Here is a 16,956-nt window from a genome sequence, read left to right as displayed (position 1 = left end):
ATTATTCTGAAGGTTTGTAGCTGTGGGTGTTTTATTGAAGAGTCTAACAATCATTGTAGCTGCACTTGGGCCTCTTCACTGAGTATCAGCCCTACATAGAAAGCGACTGCAATTTACACTGCAGGCTTTCTCCATTGCTCAAAGCATGGAAGAAAGCATTGGCCAACTCAAATCAGTTCAATGTGCTTGGGACAGAGACTAAAGCAAAAGCTCCTGAATGCCTATCTGAGGATGAGCTACCACAGGATCCCTAGTAGGAACATTCTCTTTTAGGTGAGAATGGAGAGAAAAACCAGGATTTATGTGTAGAGGACGCAGCTTGAGTGGGTGGGGGAGGACAACATAGATTTCTACTTTATATCTATGCTTTCTTTTCCAATTATGTCTCACTTATATAAATGTTAAAAATATAAATTCTCACATGTGAGAGAGGATATACAGAAAAGAATGACACAGGACCAAAGCAACAGGTGCTGGTATTGTGGTATAGTGGGCAAAGCTGGCACCTACAACACTGGCATCCCATATGGGCACGGGTTCAAATCCCAGCTGCTCCACTTCTGATATCACTCCTTGCTAACAGCCTGGAAAAAGCAGCAGAAGATGGCCCAAACAATTGGGCCTCTGACACCCACATGGGAGACCTGGATGGAGTTCCTGGCTCTTGGCTTCCACCTGGTCCAACCCCAGCAGTTGCAGCCATCTGGGGAGTGAACCAGAGGATGAAAGACCTCTCTCCCTCTCTCTCTCTCTCTCTCTCTCTCCTTCTCTCTCTCTCTGTGTGTGTTCCTCTTTCCATAGCTCTGACTTTCAAACAAATAATTCTTTTAAAAAACACAATCAGCCGGCGCCGTGGCTCAATAGGCTAATCCTCCACCTTGCGGCGCCGGCACACCGGGTTCTAGTCCCGGTTGGGGCGCCGGATTCTGTCCCGGTTGCCCCTCTTCCAGGCCAGCTCTCTGCTATGGCCAGGGAGTGCAGTGGAGGATGGCCCAGGTGCTTGGGCCCTGCACCCCATGGGAGACCAGGAAAAGCACCTGGCTCCTGGCTCCTGCCAGGATCAGCGCGGTGCGCCGGCTGCAGCGGCGGCCATTGGAGGGTGAACCAACGGCAAAAGGAAGACCTTTCTCTCTCTGTCTCTCTCTCTCTCACTGTCCACTCTGCCTGTCAAAAAAAAAAAAAAAAAAACACAATCAATAACAACAGCTGATATGTACTGACCACTTACACAAGCACTGTACTAGAAAAATCTCATTTAATCTTGCCCACAACCCTATGAATTGAGGACTTACTTACCCACGTAAAGGTGAGGAGACCCACAGATGGTAGATAACCTGCTTAATGTTTGGAATGGTGCTCTTGACAGACAGGCCTCCCTGGACTTGGAGAGAGGAGGCCACATATTGTGACCTTGCCATCTGCAGGTCAACCTCAGAAAAGGTTGGATTCAGAGAAGAGCATCACCTAGAAGCTGAACTATTCTGGTTCTTTCTGCCATACAGTACTTCTCTTCTAAAGATCACAGAGCAAGGTCAAAACAACATGAAGAGGTTGGACAAAGGGGATAGGGAAGGAAAAGTTTCAGCAACTGCTTCCAGATGAATGTACTGTCCCTCCATGCATGCGCGATGCTGCCCTCCCTAAACATGGATTGGATGTTATCTTTCACCAATTTCTGGCTACAAAGAGGGTTTGAATGCTAGCTGCCCACTCTCTGAGGACACCAGGAATTCAGCAAAACATGACTTTGCAATACAGCAAATCTATTTTGGGGAGCCTTAAAAGATGGATATCTGGCCCCTCTGTTTCTCTTCTAGTGCTCTTCAGAAAAAGTCTTCACTGTCCTCCTAGAAACATAAACTTGCTCTTATCTATTCCTTTTAAACCATCCCCTGATAGGTTTTGGGGCCTCCTCCTTAGGATCTCCAAAACATACCACAACTCCATCTGTGTTCAACCAGTTTGTCTCATGGAAAAAGCAACAGGCAGCAATGGAATTCAGGCCACCCCAAGTCACCCAGCGCGGCTTGATGGATGTGGAAACTGGACCATGCCTTAGGGATGAGGCATGTGACGGGCTGTACACTGTCATTACTGAAACTTGAAAGGGGAAGTTCACATGAGGCCTGTGGTTGACTTCTCAACCCTGATGGTAGGGGCGCAATGCCAGTAAGGAAATTATGAGCCCTAAATAAACAATAGACTGGGAACCCAGTACCAGCAAGGGAGAGGGCCATGGCTGCTGGCCTGGGCAGGGCTGGCAAGGATGGATCAGTCAAAGCTAAGATTTTAACTTTGCAAGAATGTCACATCAATTCTGGCTCCCCAAGAGGGCCTTCTGAAAATCCAAATTGCCAGTCACCAAGCCTGCAGACTTCGCGTAATTCTTAAAATAGGATATTTAGCCCAATCCCTTCAATGGCCAGAGGAGAACAGTAAAAGCCAAAAGGCATAAGCACCTTGCCAGATGCCTGCTAATCAGGAAACGAATCCCCTAGGTCATTTATTATGCCTCCTAGGAATCTCTTTTCTCTACTGGTTTCTACTTTCACAAAGACTTGATTCTCTTCCACTTGCAAGCTCTGTGTGCATTCCTAGATTCCACCTGAAATGAACTTATCTGGTCCTTCTCTTTGGTGGGGTCCTTGCTCAAATGTGACACCTCTTTTTAACAGGTAAAACAACTTAACGGCCAAACCAAAAGGAAAAAGGACGATCCTTACAGGAGTCCTTGAGGATCTATGATGTGCCAGGACTTTTCCCACACCTTAATTCTTTGTAATCCCCACCTCAATTTTTGGCAGGATGGTGTCATGGACCCATTTTACAGGAGGGATGGGGGGACCACAGGGAAGCCAGAAGAACAAAGTTAGATTCTCAGTTTCTAAAATTAATCTAACCTATTCCCTTTGGAGACTTCTCAGTCCAGACAAAAAAAGAAGAATTACAAATAAAAAAATGCACCTTTAAGCTTTTTGATGATGGATTTTGTTTTAATAAACTTACTGATATTTTTCCTAAATAAAGGTTTTTGGTTGTTCTTACACACATTATAAGAGATGAAAATGTAGGAATAATAAAAACAGGACAAAAATTCTTCATAATCGCCCACCCTGAAAAAATATCAACTTCTTAGTACTTTTTCCCCCAAATGTTGATTCCACATGGATAAACTTGACCTCTTTTCATATTAAAAATATTAAGCTCTATTATAAACCTAAGAAATACATCTTTTACAGCTCTTACTTATTTATAGTAATCAAAGCTACTGATCATCTCCTTTATTAAAAAAAACTAGAGAAAAATATTACAAAGTTATTTATTTATTTATTTATTACAAAAGGCAGAGTGACACAGAAAGACAAAGAGAGAGAGATCTTTCATCCATTGGTTCACTCTCCAAATGGCTACAACAGCCAGGGCTAGCACAGGCCAAAGCCAGAAGCCTAGAATTCCATCTGGGTTTCCCACATTGTGGCAGGGCTCAAGCACTTGGGTCATCTTCTGGTGCTTTCCTAGGGACATTAGTGGGGAGCTAGATACAAGCAGAGCAGCTTGGCTGTCAACTACTGCTCTAATATGGGATGCTAGCATCACAAGCAGCAATTTAACCCACTAAGCCAAAATGCTAGCCTCCTTTAGATTTTAATAACAGATTCATTGAGATGTAATATATGCATTATAAAATGCATTCTTTTAAAGTATACAACTTAGTGGTCTTTACAATCATCATATTATCTAATTCCAGAACTTTTTTTTTAGAACTTTTTAAAAAAGATTTATCTATTTATTTGAAAGGCAGAGAGAGAGAAAGAGAGAAAGAGAGAGAGAGGTCTTCCATCCACTGGTTCACTCCCCAGATAGCTGCAATAGCCAGAGATGGGACAATCTGAAGCTAGGAGCCAGGAACTTCTTCTGGGTCTCCCCAAGTGCTTGGGCCCCTGCACCTGTGTGGAGACCCAGAAGAAGCTCCTGGCTTCGGATCAGCCCAGTTCAGGCTGTTGCAGCCATCTGGGGAGTGAACCAGTGGATGGAAGATCTGTCTGTCTCTCCAACTCTCTGTCTGTAACTGTACCTCTCAAACAAAAATATTTTTAAAAAAGATTTATTTATTTGAAAGGTGTAGTGACTGAGAAGGAGGGAGGGAAGGAAAGAAGGAAGGATCAGGAAAGGGAGACAGAGAAAGGAAGAGAAGGAGGGAGGCAGAAAAATATAAGAAATAAAGAAAAGAAACAAAACGAAACGAAATGAAATGAAAAGAAGAGAAAAGAAAAGCAAACAAGCAGGCAGACAAACACACTGATTTTTCCATCCACTGGTTCACTCACCAAATGCCCACAACAGCCAGGGCTGGGCCAGACTGAAGCCAGCAACTCAGTACTCCATTAGGTTTCCCACATGGGTGGCAGGGACCATCATCCATTGCCTCCCAGTGATATTAGCAGGAAGCTGGAGTGGAAGCAGAGCCTCAGGACTCAAACTAGCATTCCAAGATGGGATACCGGCATCCCAAGTGGAGGCTCAACTGCATGTACCACAAGGCTCATCCCTCTCTCATATTTGTAATGTTAATAAATATACAGAGATGCAGCCCTTTCATTCCTGATATTGTTTACTTGTGGTATCTCTGCTTCGCTCAAAGACTCTAACCAGAATTTGTTATTTTTATTAATCTGTTCAGACACTTAGCATTTAAATTTGGTGTTCCTATCTAGTATATGTTTATTTTGTATTTTCATTAATTTCAGCTTTTATTTATTTCTTTCCTTTTACTTCCTTATGACTTAATTTGTCACTTTTGCTTTTTAAATGTACCAAACTTAATCATTTGTTCTTTCCTAGACACTCCTTACACTTTATAGCTTCCTTGTTTGGCTGTTATGATGTTCACTGTTTATAACCCATACTTGCCTTTAACAAAACCATACCAATCTCTGAAGATCTTCTTCAAATGCAACCTCTTCCAGGAGGCATTCCCTGCCCTTCTCTTGTCCGATATCCCTTGAATCCCTGTAGCCCGTTTTGCCCTTTTGAGGTCACTCTTAGAACCTATCTTGTGTACTTATTTTATTAGCTCCTTAAAGATGAAAGTCCAATTTTTCTGAAAATTCCAGCACAGTGCTTTGCAAAAAAAAAAAAAAAATAGCTTCTCAGTAAACACTGATGTTTGTGATTCAACATCAGGAGTTATATTCACACAAACTAACCCAGTTAATAGCAGGAATTATCAACTAGCAACTAAGTCACATTCAGAGTCATATATATTGCAAGAAGAATTTGGGCAAAAATGGAAAGAAAACTAATTTTAAAGGATCTTACTTGCTTCTAAATGACAGCTATATACCATTCAGACCTAACATTTAACTTGACATTTTTCATTTTCTGGACATTGCTTAAAACCAACTTTTCCCCTTTTATTTAAGGAATAGAGTTAAATGGAACAGAGTTTTTAAAATATCTTTCAAGTTGAAAGATGAGACTATGAAGAAATTTCTCAAGAAAAAATAAGCTAAAGGATAATCCTGGTCTCGTAAATGGATAGTGAACATCAAAAATGCAGGACGTTGCAAATTTGAAGAAGGTATTACTCTACATTGCTAAAAAAAAACTTCAGGACTAGACTTAAAGTACAGGGGAAAAATATTTGTAGCCCTATTTGGAGGCTCAATGACACACACATATACAAAGAGCAACTCTTGCTTCACAACATAAAGCATAACTTCATTCCTTTCCAGAAATATCAAACAGGCATCTCCAGTTCCCCAAGCTGTCTTTATCTATTTTATGATGCAAACCTCAGCACAACTTTCAATGTGTTGAAAGAAAAACCAGTTGGACCTATGGGCTGTCTTTAGTAAGACAGGAGTAGAGAGTATTAAGGTCTTTGGGATGGGGCTAGTGCTGTGGCATAGTGGCTAAAACCACTGCCTGCAATGCCAGCATCCCATATGGGCACCAGTTCTTGTCTGGGCTACTCCGCTTCTAATCCAGTTCCCTAATAAGGCCTGAGAAATGTAATGGAAGATGGCCCAAGTGCTTGGGCCCCTGCTGCTTACATGAGAGACATGGAAGAAGCTCCTGGCTCGTAGCTTTGGCCTGGCCCAGACCTGCTGTTGCAGCCTTCTGGAGAGTGAACCAACAGATAGAAGATTTCTCTCTCCATCTTTCCTTCTCTCTCTGTAACTCCGACTTTCAAATAAAAGAGCTTTGGGGATAAATGTGTACAAATCTTAGCTGCCAACCAGTTGGTGTAGGACCTGGAGCAGGCTGCTTATCCTTTCTAAACTATTGCTTTCTCATCTGTGAAATGGGCATAATCATGTCTATTCAGAGGTTTTTAGCACATCAAGAGCTTAGCCCCAATATGTGGTAGTGACATCCCTGCCATTGGAGTGTCACTGATGGCAAAAGTGGCATTGTTGTTGTTAGTGCTATTATTAGTTATAACAGCCAAAAAAGAGACAGAGTAATATTAAGGCCTAAATGTGATCAATATTGCTTAACTAGAAAAATAAGGCTTGGCATAAATATCCTATGAATATAGAATCCTGGGAGAAAAAAAATTTAAGTAACACCCAAATCAGTATATAACTATCCCAGAGACATGCAATAAACCTATGCAGGCCCTAGAAATCTGGTATCTACTTCATAGTGTCTCTGATTAGATCCAGGACTTCAATTAGTTCATGAGGAAGGATTGGGTTATGTTCAATACCCTCGGTTTGGGTCTGAATTCTGGCTCTTCCTAGCTACAAGACTTGGGGAAGTTCCCAGGTAGTAACTTTTGACTTCACAGTGTTCCAGTGCAGCCCTTGCATACCTTGTGAAATGGAATGGGCTGAATTTGACCAAACATCAAGAGACCTCTTACAGGAATCTTAATACAACTGCAGGTCAGCTCCACGAAAAAGAGCAGGCATCTGCCTCGGCACAAAATAAGGTGTAGTCTTTAATTTTAATAACAAAAGTCAACCTCCCCATTGAAGTGTAGCTGAATGCAGAGTCATATTCTCAGCAATTTATTGACGCCCAATATTGTATTGCTTATAATTGAGTTCCAATTAAAAATCTGATGGGAGATGAACATTCTCCAAGATGAACCACTCTTGGTACACAAATGCACTAGTTGGTCATGTGACTAGAAGGCTAAATACCCACAATCCACACTTCAGGTTCCAACAGAAATACTGTCATATAGAACATTGTGCCCTGCTTCTTAATGCATTTCAGTTAACAAGTTCACCAGATAAGTATATTTTCTGCAACTTCCACTGAAATCCTCCATCATTCATTTATCTCCTATTTGATCACTTCTGCTGAAAATCTAACAATTCCTGCAGTGTTAGCAGAAAGTTGTTTTTCTTGATGATTGTGTATCATTTAATGTATTAAGCAAATGAGAACCAGGGAATTCAACACCTTTGCTTTGACACCAGGGCTGTTAAGTTTGGAGTGAAGTTCTATGCTTCAACTCAGTAATTATTATTACTCTAATTTGGTTGGGTTTTTGCATATTTTTAAGTTTATTTGACAGATAGAGTTAGACAGTGAGAGAGAGAGAGACAGAGAGAAAGGTCTTTCTTCCGTTGGTTTACCCCCCAAATGGCTGCTACAGCCAGAGCTATGCAGATCCAAAGCCAGGAGCCAGGTGCTTCTCCCTGGTCTCCCATGTGGGTGCAGGAGCCCAAGCACTTGGGCCATCCTCGACTGCCCTCCAGGGCCACAGCAGAGAGCTGGACTGGAAGAGGAGCAACTGGGACTAGAACCCGGCGCCCATATGGAAGGAGGATTAACCAAGTGAGCCACGGCACCAACCTTTTGTATTTTTTTTTTTAAGACACAACGTTCTCCCTGCTCTTTCTCCTGTGATTGTTGGGGTTACTTGAGCCATCTTGCTCAGACAGGCAAGGACAGTGTGTCTAAAAATAGAACTCACATGAAGGAAGCTAAGATAAGAGGTAGAATGAGAGAAAATGGGATCTGCTAATATCTTTTGAGCCCCTGGATCAAGTTGTGCCTGAAGCAAAACCCCTTCTTCTTTCCAGTTAAGTGAGCCAATAAATTTCCTTTTGGCTTCAGCCACTTTGGATTAGATTTTAGAACTTAGACATCCTTACTAACAAAGAAAAACGTTTCTGAGACTATCTGACAAGTACTGCCATTACTATAATTCATTTTTCTTGGGAAAAAAAATGAGTACAGTTTATGAATGAATCCAAGAAAGTAAAATTTTTGGACAATATGTCACATCAAATTTATAATAAAAAATAAAGCTAAGCCGGCACCGCGGCTCACTAGGCTAATTTTCCGCCTGCAGCGCTGGCACTTCAGGTTCTAGTCCCGGTTGGGGTGCTGGATTCTGTCCCGGTTGCTCCTCTTCTAGTCAGGCTCTCTGCTGTGGCCCGGGAGTGCAGTGGAGGATGGCCCAGGTCGTTGGGCCCTGCACCTGCATGGAAGACCAGGAGGAAGCATCTGACTCCTGGCTTCAAATCAGCGCAGCGCGCAGGCCGCAACACGCAGGCCATAGCGGCCATTTGGGGAGTGAACCAACAGAAGGAAGACCTTTCTCTCTGTCTCTTTCTCTCTCACTGTCTAACTCTGTCAAATAAATAAATAAATAAATAAAGCTAAAAACATATTCTTTCAAAGGAATTAACATTAAAGGAAGAAAAAGAAATCAGGCCTTTTGCATGCCACTCTGCTGACCTGCAGGTCTCCATCAGAGGAGAAAAGAGCTTAGTGAAGAATCTTCAGACATGAAGAAAGAAGGGAGGAGTTTCATATCTACAAGACACTAGTTTCCCCAAGAAACACACGCAACATTCTAAATGCAAACTTGGAACATACCTGCCAGACCAAATCAGGGCCAAAATTAAAACGTGAAGCTTCCTGCAAGAAGATAAATCACAAATAACTTTATTCACTTGGCTTCCTTTCATTTTTATTCAGGTGACTTCTTAACTCCCTGGCTCAGCTGGCTGGCCTTGTGTGTGATGTCTGCGAAGAGCTGCTGCCCACCTTGCTTCCCCAACACTCACCTCATGGCGACATGTTTTCACAACTCTAAAAGTCTAGGCGTACCCAGAAATGTAGGACTCCCAGGCTGTGTTTCTCAGCTCTCAATTGGATGCAAAGTGTATGAGGGAGGTTCTAAAGTCCACCCTCAGTTTCTCTAGGAAGGAGGAGACACTTAGGGGTAACTTCTGAGCCTTGCTTTATGTCTTCTCCTGAAACTGCAGGGCCAATTTATTCTAACAAAACTTCTTTACCTTTAGATTTTGCCAAGGCACCAGGTGACACAGATGTGTACCCAATGTTAAGACACAGTGGGGCCTCAAGTTTCACCTGCCAGATGTAAGGGTCATTTCTACTTGGTAGTCAGCTCCAAGGCTTGGACAACATGCTCCACTTTCACACACATATAACAGATGCACAGAATGGGATGAGATCACAGCCTCTGTCACAAGCAACACACAGGGCTGAGGGCATGGGCCTCCACCAGCTGCCTCTATAACTCAATTTAGGTGTGCTGAGCACAGATGCTAATGGGACTCAGACTGCCCACTGACAAACAGAAGGCAGCGCTTTTGCGAATTAACAGGCATCCTAAAAGACAACAGAAAAACTCGGGCTCAGTTCCCTAACAAACATACTGATTTCATGTGTCCTGCAAATATGTTCTTACACCTACAAATCAGCATTGTTGGCATCCACAAAAGAAAAACTCCAGGTTCAATTTACTGATAGACAAGGAACTTCAAAAAGTTCATGGAAAGTGGAAATAAAAGATAAATTTTGGCCGGCGCCGTGGCTCAATAGGCTAATCCTCCATCTTGCGGCGCCGGCACACCGGGTTCTAGTCCCGGTCAGGGCGCCGGATTCTGTCCCGGTTGCCCCTCTTCCAGGCCAGCTCTCTGCTATGGCCAGGGAGTGCAGTGGAGGATGGCCCAGGTGCTTGGGCCCTGCACCCCATGGGAGACCAGGAAAAGCACCTGGATCCTGGCTCCTGCCATCGGATCAGCGCGGTGCGCCGGCTGCAGCGGCGGCCATTGGAGGGTGAACCAACGGCAAAAGGAAGACCTTTCTCTCTCTCTCTCTCTCTCACTATCCACTCTGCCTGTCAAAAAAAAAAAAAAAAAAAAAAAAAAAAAAGATAAATTTTGGTACCAAAAGGCTTTGAAATCCATGCAGTTTTTCCATAATACGTATTTTCCATGAGCTTTTTGAAGACCTTTTATATACAAGGATTTCAAAAATTTTTTGCTCCAAAGTAAATTTAGCTTTTAATTTTATTTTCACAAACTTTTTGAAGTACCCTGAGGTGTACAGATGAATTTGCTCTAGAAAATCATGTTTTATGCCTTCCCACATTAACAGCCTACATCAATGTTTTTATTTTTTCAAGAGTAAACTTGAATCAAACAGAATTTCTACTTTGAAAAGTCTCAAAAAAGCACCAATCATCTCAGAAGAGACTTGCTTAATAAGAAAATAGCCACCATATTGGGAAAGATGTCTCTCCTAGTTTCCCCAAACATTCCTGGGATTTGTTCATCCTTTTTTCTTTTTCTAATAATTTGGAAATGAGTATGTGTGTCCTCTTCATCACTATTTGTGTAGAGGGCAGTCTGGGGAGATGGGTATGGAAGTGGGCAGAGGGGACTGAACAAACTTTTGCAAAATAATAATAATAATAATAATAACAAGAACAAGAACAGAGAATGTATTTTAGTCTTTTGTCCTTTTCCCCCCTTTTTAAAGCTTTAATGTGAAGCTTGAAATGTGCAGTAAGAATGGAACTTAGTTATAAACCACTGCTACCCACATGTAGAATGTTGTTTCTTTTCAAAATAGGTTAAAATTACATAAATTCAAAACAACTGACGAGCCAAAGATTAATAATCACTCTTTTCCTATCGGCATTTTCCCCATAAGTAGTATTTTTCATACCAACTTACTGCAAATACATTATGAGTGCTTTGACTGGTGTAACCTCACTGGGGGGACATATAATTTTAAAGCAAATGTTCTACATTACTTCCACAGAAATCCACTTGGATAAAGACATTGTCATTGACTAGAAAAAAAAAATTCCAAGCTAGAATTTTTCCAAGCCAAAAATTCAATAGCTCGTATTAGTTTCATTTCCCTTAGGACTTGGGACTATCTTGGCAGACAAACCAAAATCCTGTGATAAAAAGCATAGGATTTTTATGATAGGAATATCAGTAAGTTTCAGGATCCTCTGGTAGGCTGATGGGGACCTGAAAACCTTCCCAGTATTCAGCTCAAGTGTGGAATTTGAAGACTGCAAACATCCTCATGATGAATTTTTTTTTCTTACTGAAACAATTCAAATCTAGAATTATTTATCCCTAAGATAAATAATTTATGATTTGCTTCCTTTGGGCCACAACTAGAAATAAAAGACTTCCAATTTCCAGATACTACCAAAGCAACTGAATTCCATCTACATTTGTTTCTTAATCATAGGTCACGGCTTGGTCGATATCATTTATTTCATTTTCCTTAAATGCCCTAAATCCACCAAGAAGGATTTCTGTATTCCTTTAAATAGCATATCTCTACACCTCCACAACTAGATAGGATAGTTTGTGAGCCTTTAATAAATTATTATCCCTTCCAGACATGGTTACAAGAAAATACTGAAGTCAACAAAGTATTATTCATTGGAAAATAGATCTTGCTCAAAGCATAATTTTAATTCTTTAACAACTTCACTGCATATAAAATAACTTCCCTTTGTCAAATTGTAGTTTCTCCAAGGTGTCTTTTCATTATAATGTAAATAGGAGGAAGAAAAGAATTATTCCAGCTTTAGAAATTTACTTTTAAAGTACACACAAAAACCTCCCTTAGGCTTAAAGGCATTGGCCATGCTCTGGAAATGAACCCAGTTCTTTTCAGGCTGCAGATACTTGAGCCCTTTTTCTTCTGCCCAGAAAAGGGATCCTAATTAAAGGGCCAATAAATTGAATGCACCCAAGAAGACAAAAAGATCCAGCACAAAGCACTCACCAGGGTACCCAGAGCAAAACACAAGGTTCCTTTCTCATGTTTATGTTAGGTACCCTCAAGTTAGAACAAACTCCGGAGGCACAGCTGGTTTTGACAAATGTGCACAGCTCCTACCTTCATTTCAATGACAGTCTGGAGAGCCTTCGTCTTGGCCGGCTCGGGCTGAAGTTGGCTTCTTCGGTGCAATTCCTGGGGAGGAACACGATAGAAATAAGCCTGACGGTTCATCTTTCCGCTCCACCATGCCCGTCACACAGGTACTACACAGCCCACCGAGTCCAGGTCCCCGGGGCACAGACATAAACAAGCCACAGGTGCCTCTGCCCCCACACTCTTTAGCATCCCTCCTGCCTGGAGCCTGCTCTCCGGTGAAAAGCTCTTGGCACATGCGCTATTTCTGAAACTCCCATCAATAATTAATGTCAACTGTGACAAAGCCAGCAAGTAATCATAGTCCAAATACTGTTCAACACTGGGGCTGATGCCCAGCCATCAAATCATAATTTACTAAATTACATTACTCTGTGCTCCCAATACAAACACAGCCAGGAAACAGAGCAAAGAAAATGACTAACGTGGTTGCAAAGCCGCTGCACGCATGGCACTTTGCTACCGAGGAGGGTTTGAAATGAGCAATTTAAAACCATTTCAGTACAACTGTGACACTTTCTGGGGTAATGTGATAAAATCCTGTGAATCTCTTGCTTGCAAATTTACAGTTTCAGTCCTTATTCAAAATCACATCTGTGGGTGATAGATTTATACATGATGATGCCAAGAAATTAAAATTGGCATTAATATCAACAATGTTAGAGAAGAGGCAAAAGTGGTTGAAGCCAGATGTGGCTCCGAGAACTCCTGGAATAATATTGAACATTTCTTTAGATAAAAAGAAATTGCCTAATTGCAATTTTAAGCTTGCAGGCTCACTTTTTGCTGCCTCTTCTCAAAAGAACAATTCTGTTAAGACTCTGTAAAGTTGTACTGGCAGAAAAGAAGAGATGAAGATGGGTTTGTTCCATTCATGCTCTGATTGTCTTAATAACTGTCAACAGTTTTATGAGAGCAGGCATTGGCAGAAGTAAACAAAACTGCTCACAAATGTCCACACTGCTGGTATGGGTCATCTCTGGGATAATTCCCCAAAAGCTTATTTCTGCTTCCAGAATACAATCAATTTAGATTTTGACTCTAGACTTTTAGAATCATTGGATCACAAACATTTAAGTTGAACAAATAAATCAAAACAAAACACAAACTTGGAAAATGAGAAAGAGGACCAAACAAATGGCTAGCTTTTCCAAGCAAGGACATTTAAAATTAACTCTATTCCCACCATCTTCATCTACTATCAGCATTTCATAAAGGCAGGACATATTAATGTAAAAATTGTCAGAAGACTTAAATCTCACAATAAAAGACAGCTCTACCCAGGATAAAAGAAGCAGGCAACCTTTTGCTTGTACCCTATTACATTCTTCTTTGCCAGTGGCAATGGATCACAAAGCACATTTTCCAAGCCCAGCACCAGAGAATCAGGGCCACTGCTCAGGAGTGGGACAGAGAACTGGGGGCCAGGGGGGCAAGGGTAGGGTTATGAACATTTTTCTCCTCAAGGTCATCAGTAATACAAATCTACAATCCTATGCAAGACTGTTTCTGAGCCTACAATTTAAGATCTGTGGGACCTAATTATTCAAAATGCTCTCCTGTCAGTTAGAAGATGTTTCTCCCCATAATGGATTGAGCCAAGTTAACTGATTTTATGCGTGGAGAAAGAGAAAGAGATACTGTATTCCTGTGGAGGACCCTAACTATGAACTAGCAACACTGGCTACCCTGCAGGCAGACAGCTGTACTGAATCAAGCAGCTACAATGTCCTTGGTAATACCTGTCTCTTTTAAGCCTCAGTATGACCAAATGAAGAGGATAGCCTGTATGGTGAGTCCAGGGGGCTGGCGGAGACCATGCAGCAATTAGTACTGATCACAAACCACTCAGTGGGGATGTGCCACTGAGTACTGAGCTGGAAGAGAAGTGCAATAGCACCCCCTGTTTTGGCGTTAAGTGTAATAACATCAAGATCTTAGATAACAATAAGATGTAATTTAAAATTTAAGAAATGAATTTTTAATGTATTTCATTGTGAACTTGTAGAGTTAATGTGTAACATTAGTTGTTAGAACAAGTTTCGAATATTCAATTTCATGAAAAGTACAATCAGTGCCAGGCCTCTACTGGGTGAATCCCCATGAGGATGTCAACGTCCAAAAAAAGGGTAGAGGTGGGGGTGGCACTTAGCCTCAGCATTACTTTTGGAGTTCACTGAACCAATAAAATCTCATAGACCAGAAAATGAAAAGTCAATTAAGAACATTTCTCTGTAGTAACCACTAGAAGAAATTTATTTCACAGATTGCCAGTTCTGATACCAAATGCATATAAAACCCATCTTAAAAATTTAAGAATGAAATTCATGATCATTTCATACTATGGCCAATCCCCATTCCAGAATAAAGACAATAAGAGACTTTGAAGAGGCATATTCAGTGTGCATAAAAAGAGTAAAATAATCAAGAATCAACTAAGCAAGATAGTAAAAATAAAAATCACATAGTAGAGGCAGGTGCTGCTGTAACTTCTGCCAAACAAGGAAATATCATCAAGGGAAAACATGCAATTAAAAGGCAAACTTGGAGCAATAGTTTTGCAAAAGTGGAAACAGAGTTCTCTTTGATATAATTATACAAATTCTATTATAATATAAGCTGGTTCAAATTTAAAAGTGGGTCCTTACCTCTGTGTCACTTCTTTAAAAAAATAAATTTCCAATTATCCAATCATTGCCGTTTTCTTATTCTAACTATTTTTTCAATCTTGCCTTCATGGTTTCTGAGAATCACCTTAATACCGAAAGTGCTGGAGAGGGCTATAATCTGTATTCTAACCATATAAACTGTCTCTAGGCCTCACATGAGACACTTCAGCTAGCTCTGAGATATGGAATTCTTTTTTTTTTTCAACTTTTATTTAATAAATATATATTTCCAAAGTACAGCTTTTGGATTACAGTGGCTTTTACCCACCCATAACTTCCCTCCCACCCGCAACTCTCCCATCTCCCACTCCCTCTCCCATTCCATTCACATCAAGATTCATTTTCAATTAACTTTATATACAGAAGATCCATTTAGTATATATTAAGTAAAGATTTCAATAGTTTGCACCCACACAGAAACACAAAGTGTAAAGTACTGTTTGAGTACTAGTTACAGCATTAATTCACATTGTACAACACATGAAGGACAGAGATCCTACATGGGGAGTAAGTGCACAGTTGTGACTCCTGTTGTTGACTTAACAATTGACACTCTTGTTTATGGCATCAGTAATCACCCTAGGCTCTTGTCATGAGTTGCCAAGGCTATGGAAGCCTTTTGAGTTTGCCAACTCCGATCTTATTTAGACAAGGTCATAGTCAAAGTGGAAAGGTACCTCCTTCTTTGATGGCCCGTTCTTTATATGTGGAATTCTTAAAATGCTCACTCTGGGGTGGAAGACCAAGTATACAATGAAAATTTGCGCTCATCTCCCATAGTGCAAAGTTGTTGGGAAGGCCCACCAACACCGTCCTTGTGTCTAGACGGGACCACAGGACCTACTTTTGGCTAGTGGAATGTGGGTAGAAATCAGGCAATCAATTTCTATAAGCATTCCCTTACTAGTCACAAGCCCTTCTTCTTTTTCTATCTACTGGCTACAGGAGAAGTCCTCTATGACCCAAAAAAACAACACTTCTGCTTGATAAAAAGCTAAGACTCCTGAAACACCGTTTGAAAAGGCAGCTGAATGTCTACACTGGATGAAGTATGCCTCTGAGCTGTCAGATCTACAGATATCCCAATTCCCTCTGCTTTAAATAAGGCAATGGTCGCAAGGAAAAATAATATCCAATACGTCCTGTATGGTTTGTTGCTATTTTTGGACCACAGCAGTGATATTAATGTGTGATTGCCAGTCAAGTTTTTTTCTAATCAGGGAGTACTATGAGTTAGTTTCTGGATGCTCCAACTATTCCTGCCTGTATGAGAGTTGTACTCATTAATCACTAATCTTAAACAATGAATGGATTCTTCAGGAGCTTTTGGTGTTCTCTCATAGTGGTATCAGTGAGGATAAGACTTAACTTCCTCTGAGGGTTTTTAAGTGACAGAACTAAATCATCTATTGTGGTAAACTTAAACCTCTTGGTGTCACATTTTTATGTAAGAATTAAATGGAAAGTGTGGATTCCCTCTGGAAATGGGTACAACAGCACACACAAATGAAGTAGCATGCACCATTTCAGCTGGTTCTCAGGGCCTGGCTAGCACTCCCTGAAGCTTATCCCTGAACCAGACTCACTGTATTGAGAGTCAGAAGCCAGGAGACCTCAGTCCCAGCCTGAGACCTTGGGCACACTCCTTCTCCTCTCTGATCTGCAGAATGAAGAACTTTTCAAGTGGTTTCTAAGCCATTCCAGCTCTGAGACGTTCCAGCTGACTGTGAGAAGCTCATCTCTGGTGGTATTTTTAGTTGTCCCCATTCTCAGTTTTAAGAATAAGACGGAAAAGAAAAAACACACAAAAGAATATCTCCAAAAGATCCTAAGCCCCAGGTTATTTATTTTTCTATAATTTCATTACTAATTTCCTGACTAGGTTGACCATATTTGGTCTTAAATTGCCATTTTCTTCAGAAATCTACCAGGAAGGAAGATTTTTTGAGCCTGCAATCTCAAGAGGCTCGTCAGAACAATTCGTGGCAGTTAACGAGGATCTAGAGTCTAGTGAGTTAATCTGGTTGGCTACCACCTCCCAAGAAGAGCCTGGCCAAACTTTCTTCAGTAGACAGTAAACACAACACACACACACACA

The 16,956-nt window shown here is 41.1% G+C and overlaps 1 protein-coding gene across 25 annotated transcripts in view; it reads right to left on the bottom strand.

Annotated features, from left to right (window-relative positions):
• Positions 1–16,956, bottom strand: part of ERC2 (ELKS/RAB6-interacting/CAST family member 2) — a 1,012,357-nt gene that overhangs the window by 671,147 nt on the left and 324,254 nt on the right. For 11 of the 25 annotated variants that reach the window (XM_051852286.3, XM_070050690.2, XM_089306082.1 and 8 more), the window contains one exon: positions 12,154–12,228. In XM_051852286.3, the coding sequence (XP_051708246.1) occupies positions 12,154–12,228 (75 nt within the window). Of the gene's footprint in view, positions 1–8,847; positions 8,890–12,153; positions 12,229–12,312; positions 12,591–12,614; positions 12,707–16,956 lie in introns of those variants that run through there. The other 14 variants (XR_016214779.1, XM_051852281.3, XM_089306079.1 and 11 more) reach the window with 5 other exon arrangements.

This window comes from Oryctolagus cuniculus, chromosome 10 (assembly GCF_051225735.1).
Source record: "Oryctolagus cuniculus isolate XC-2025 breed Fujian yellow rabbit chromosome 10, ASM5122573v1, whole genome shotgun sequence".
Classification (NCBI taxonomy): Eukaryota; Metazoa; Chordata; class Mammalia; order Lagomorpha; family Leporidae; genus Oryctolagus; species Oryctolagus cuniculus.
Note: the sequence above shows the minus strand (reverse complement) of the source record. Positions and strands in the feature narration are given on the sequence as shown.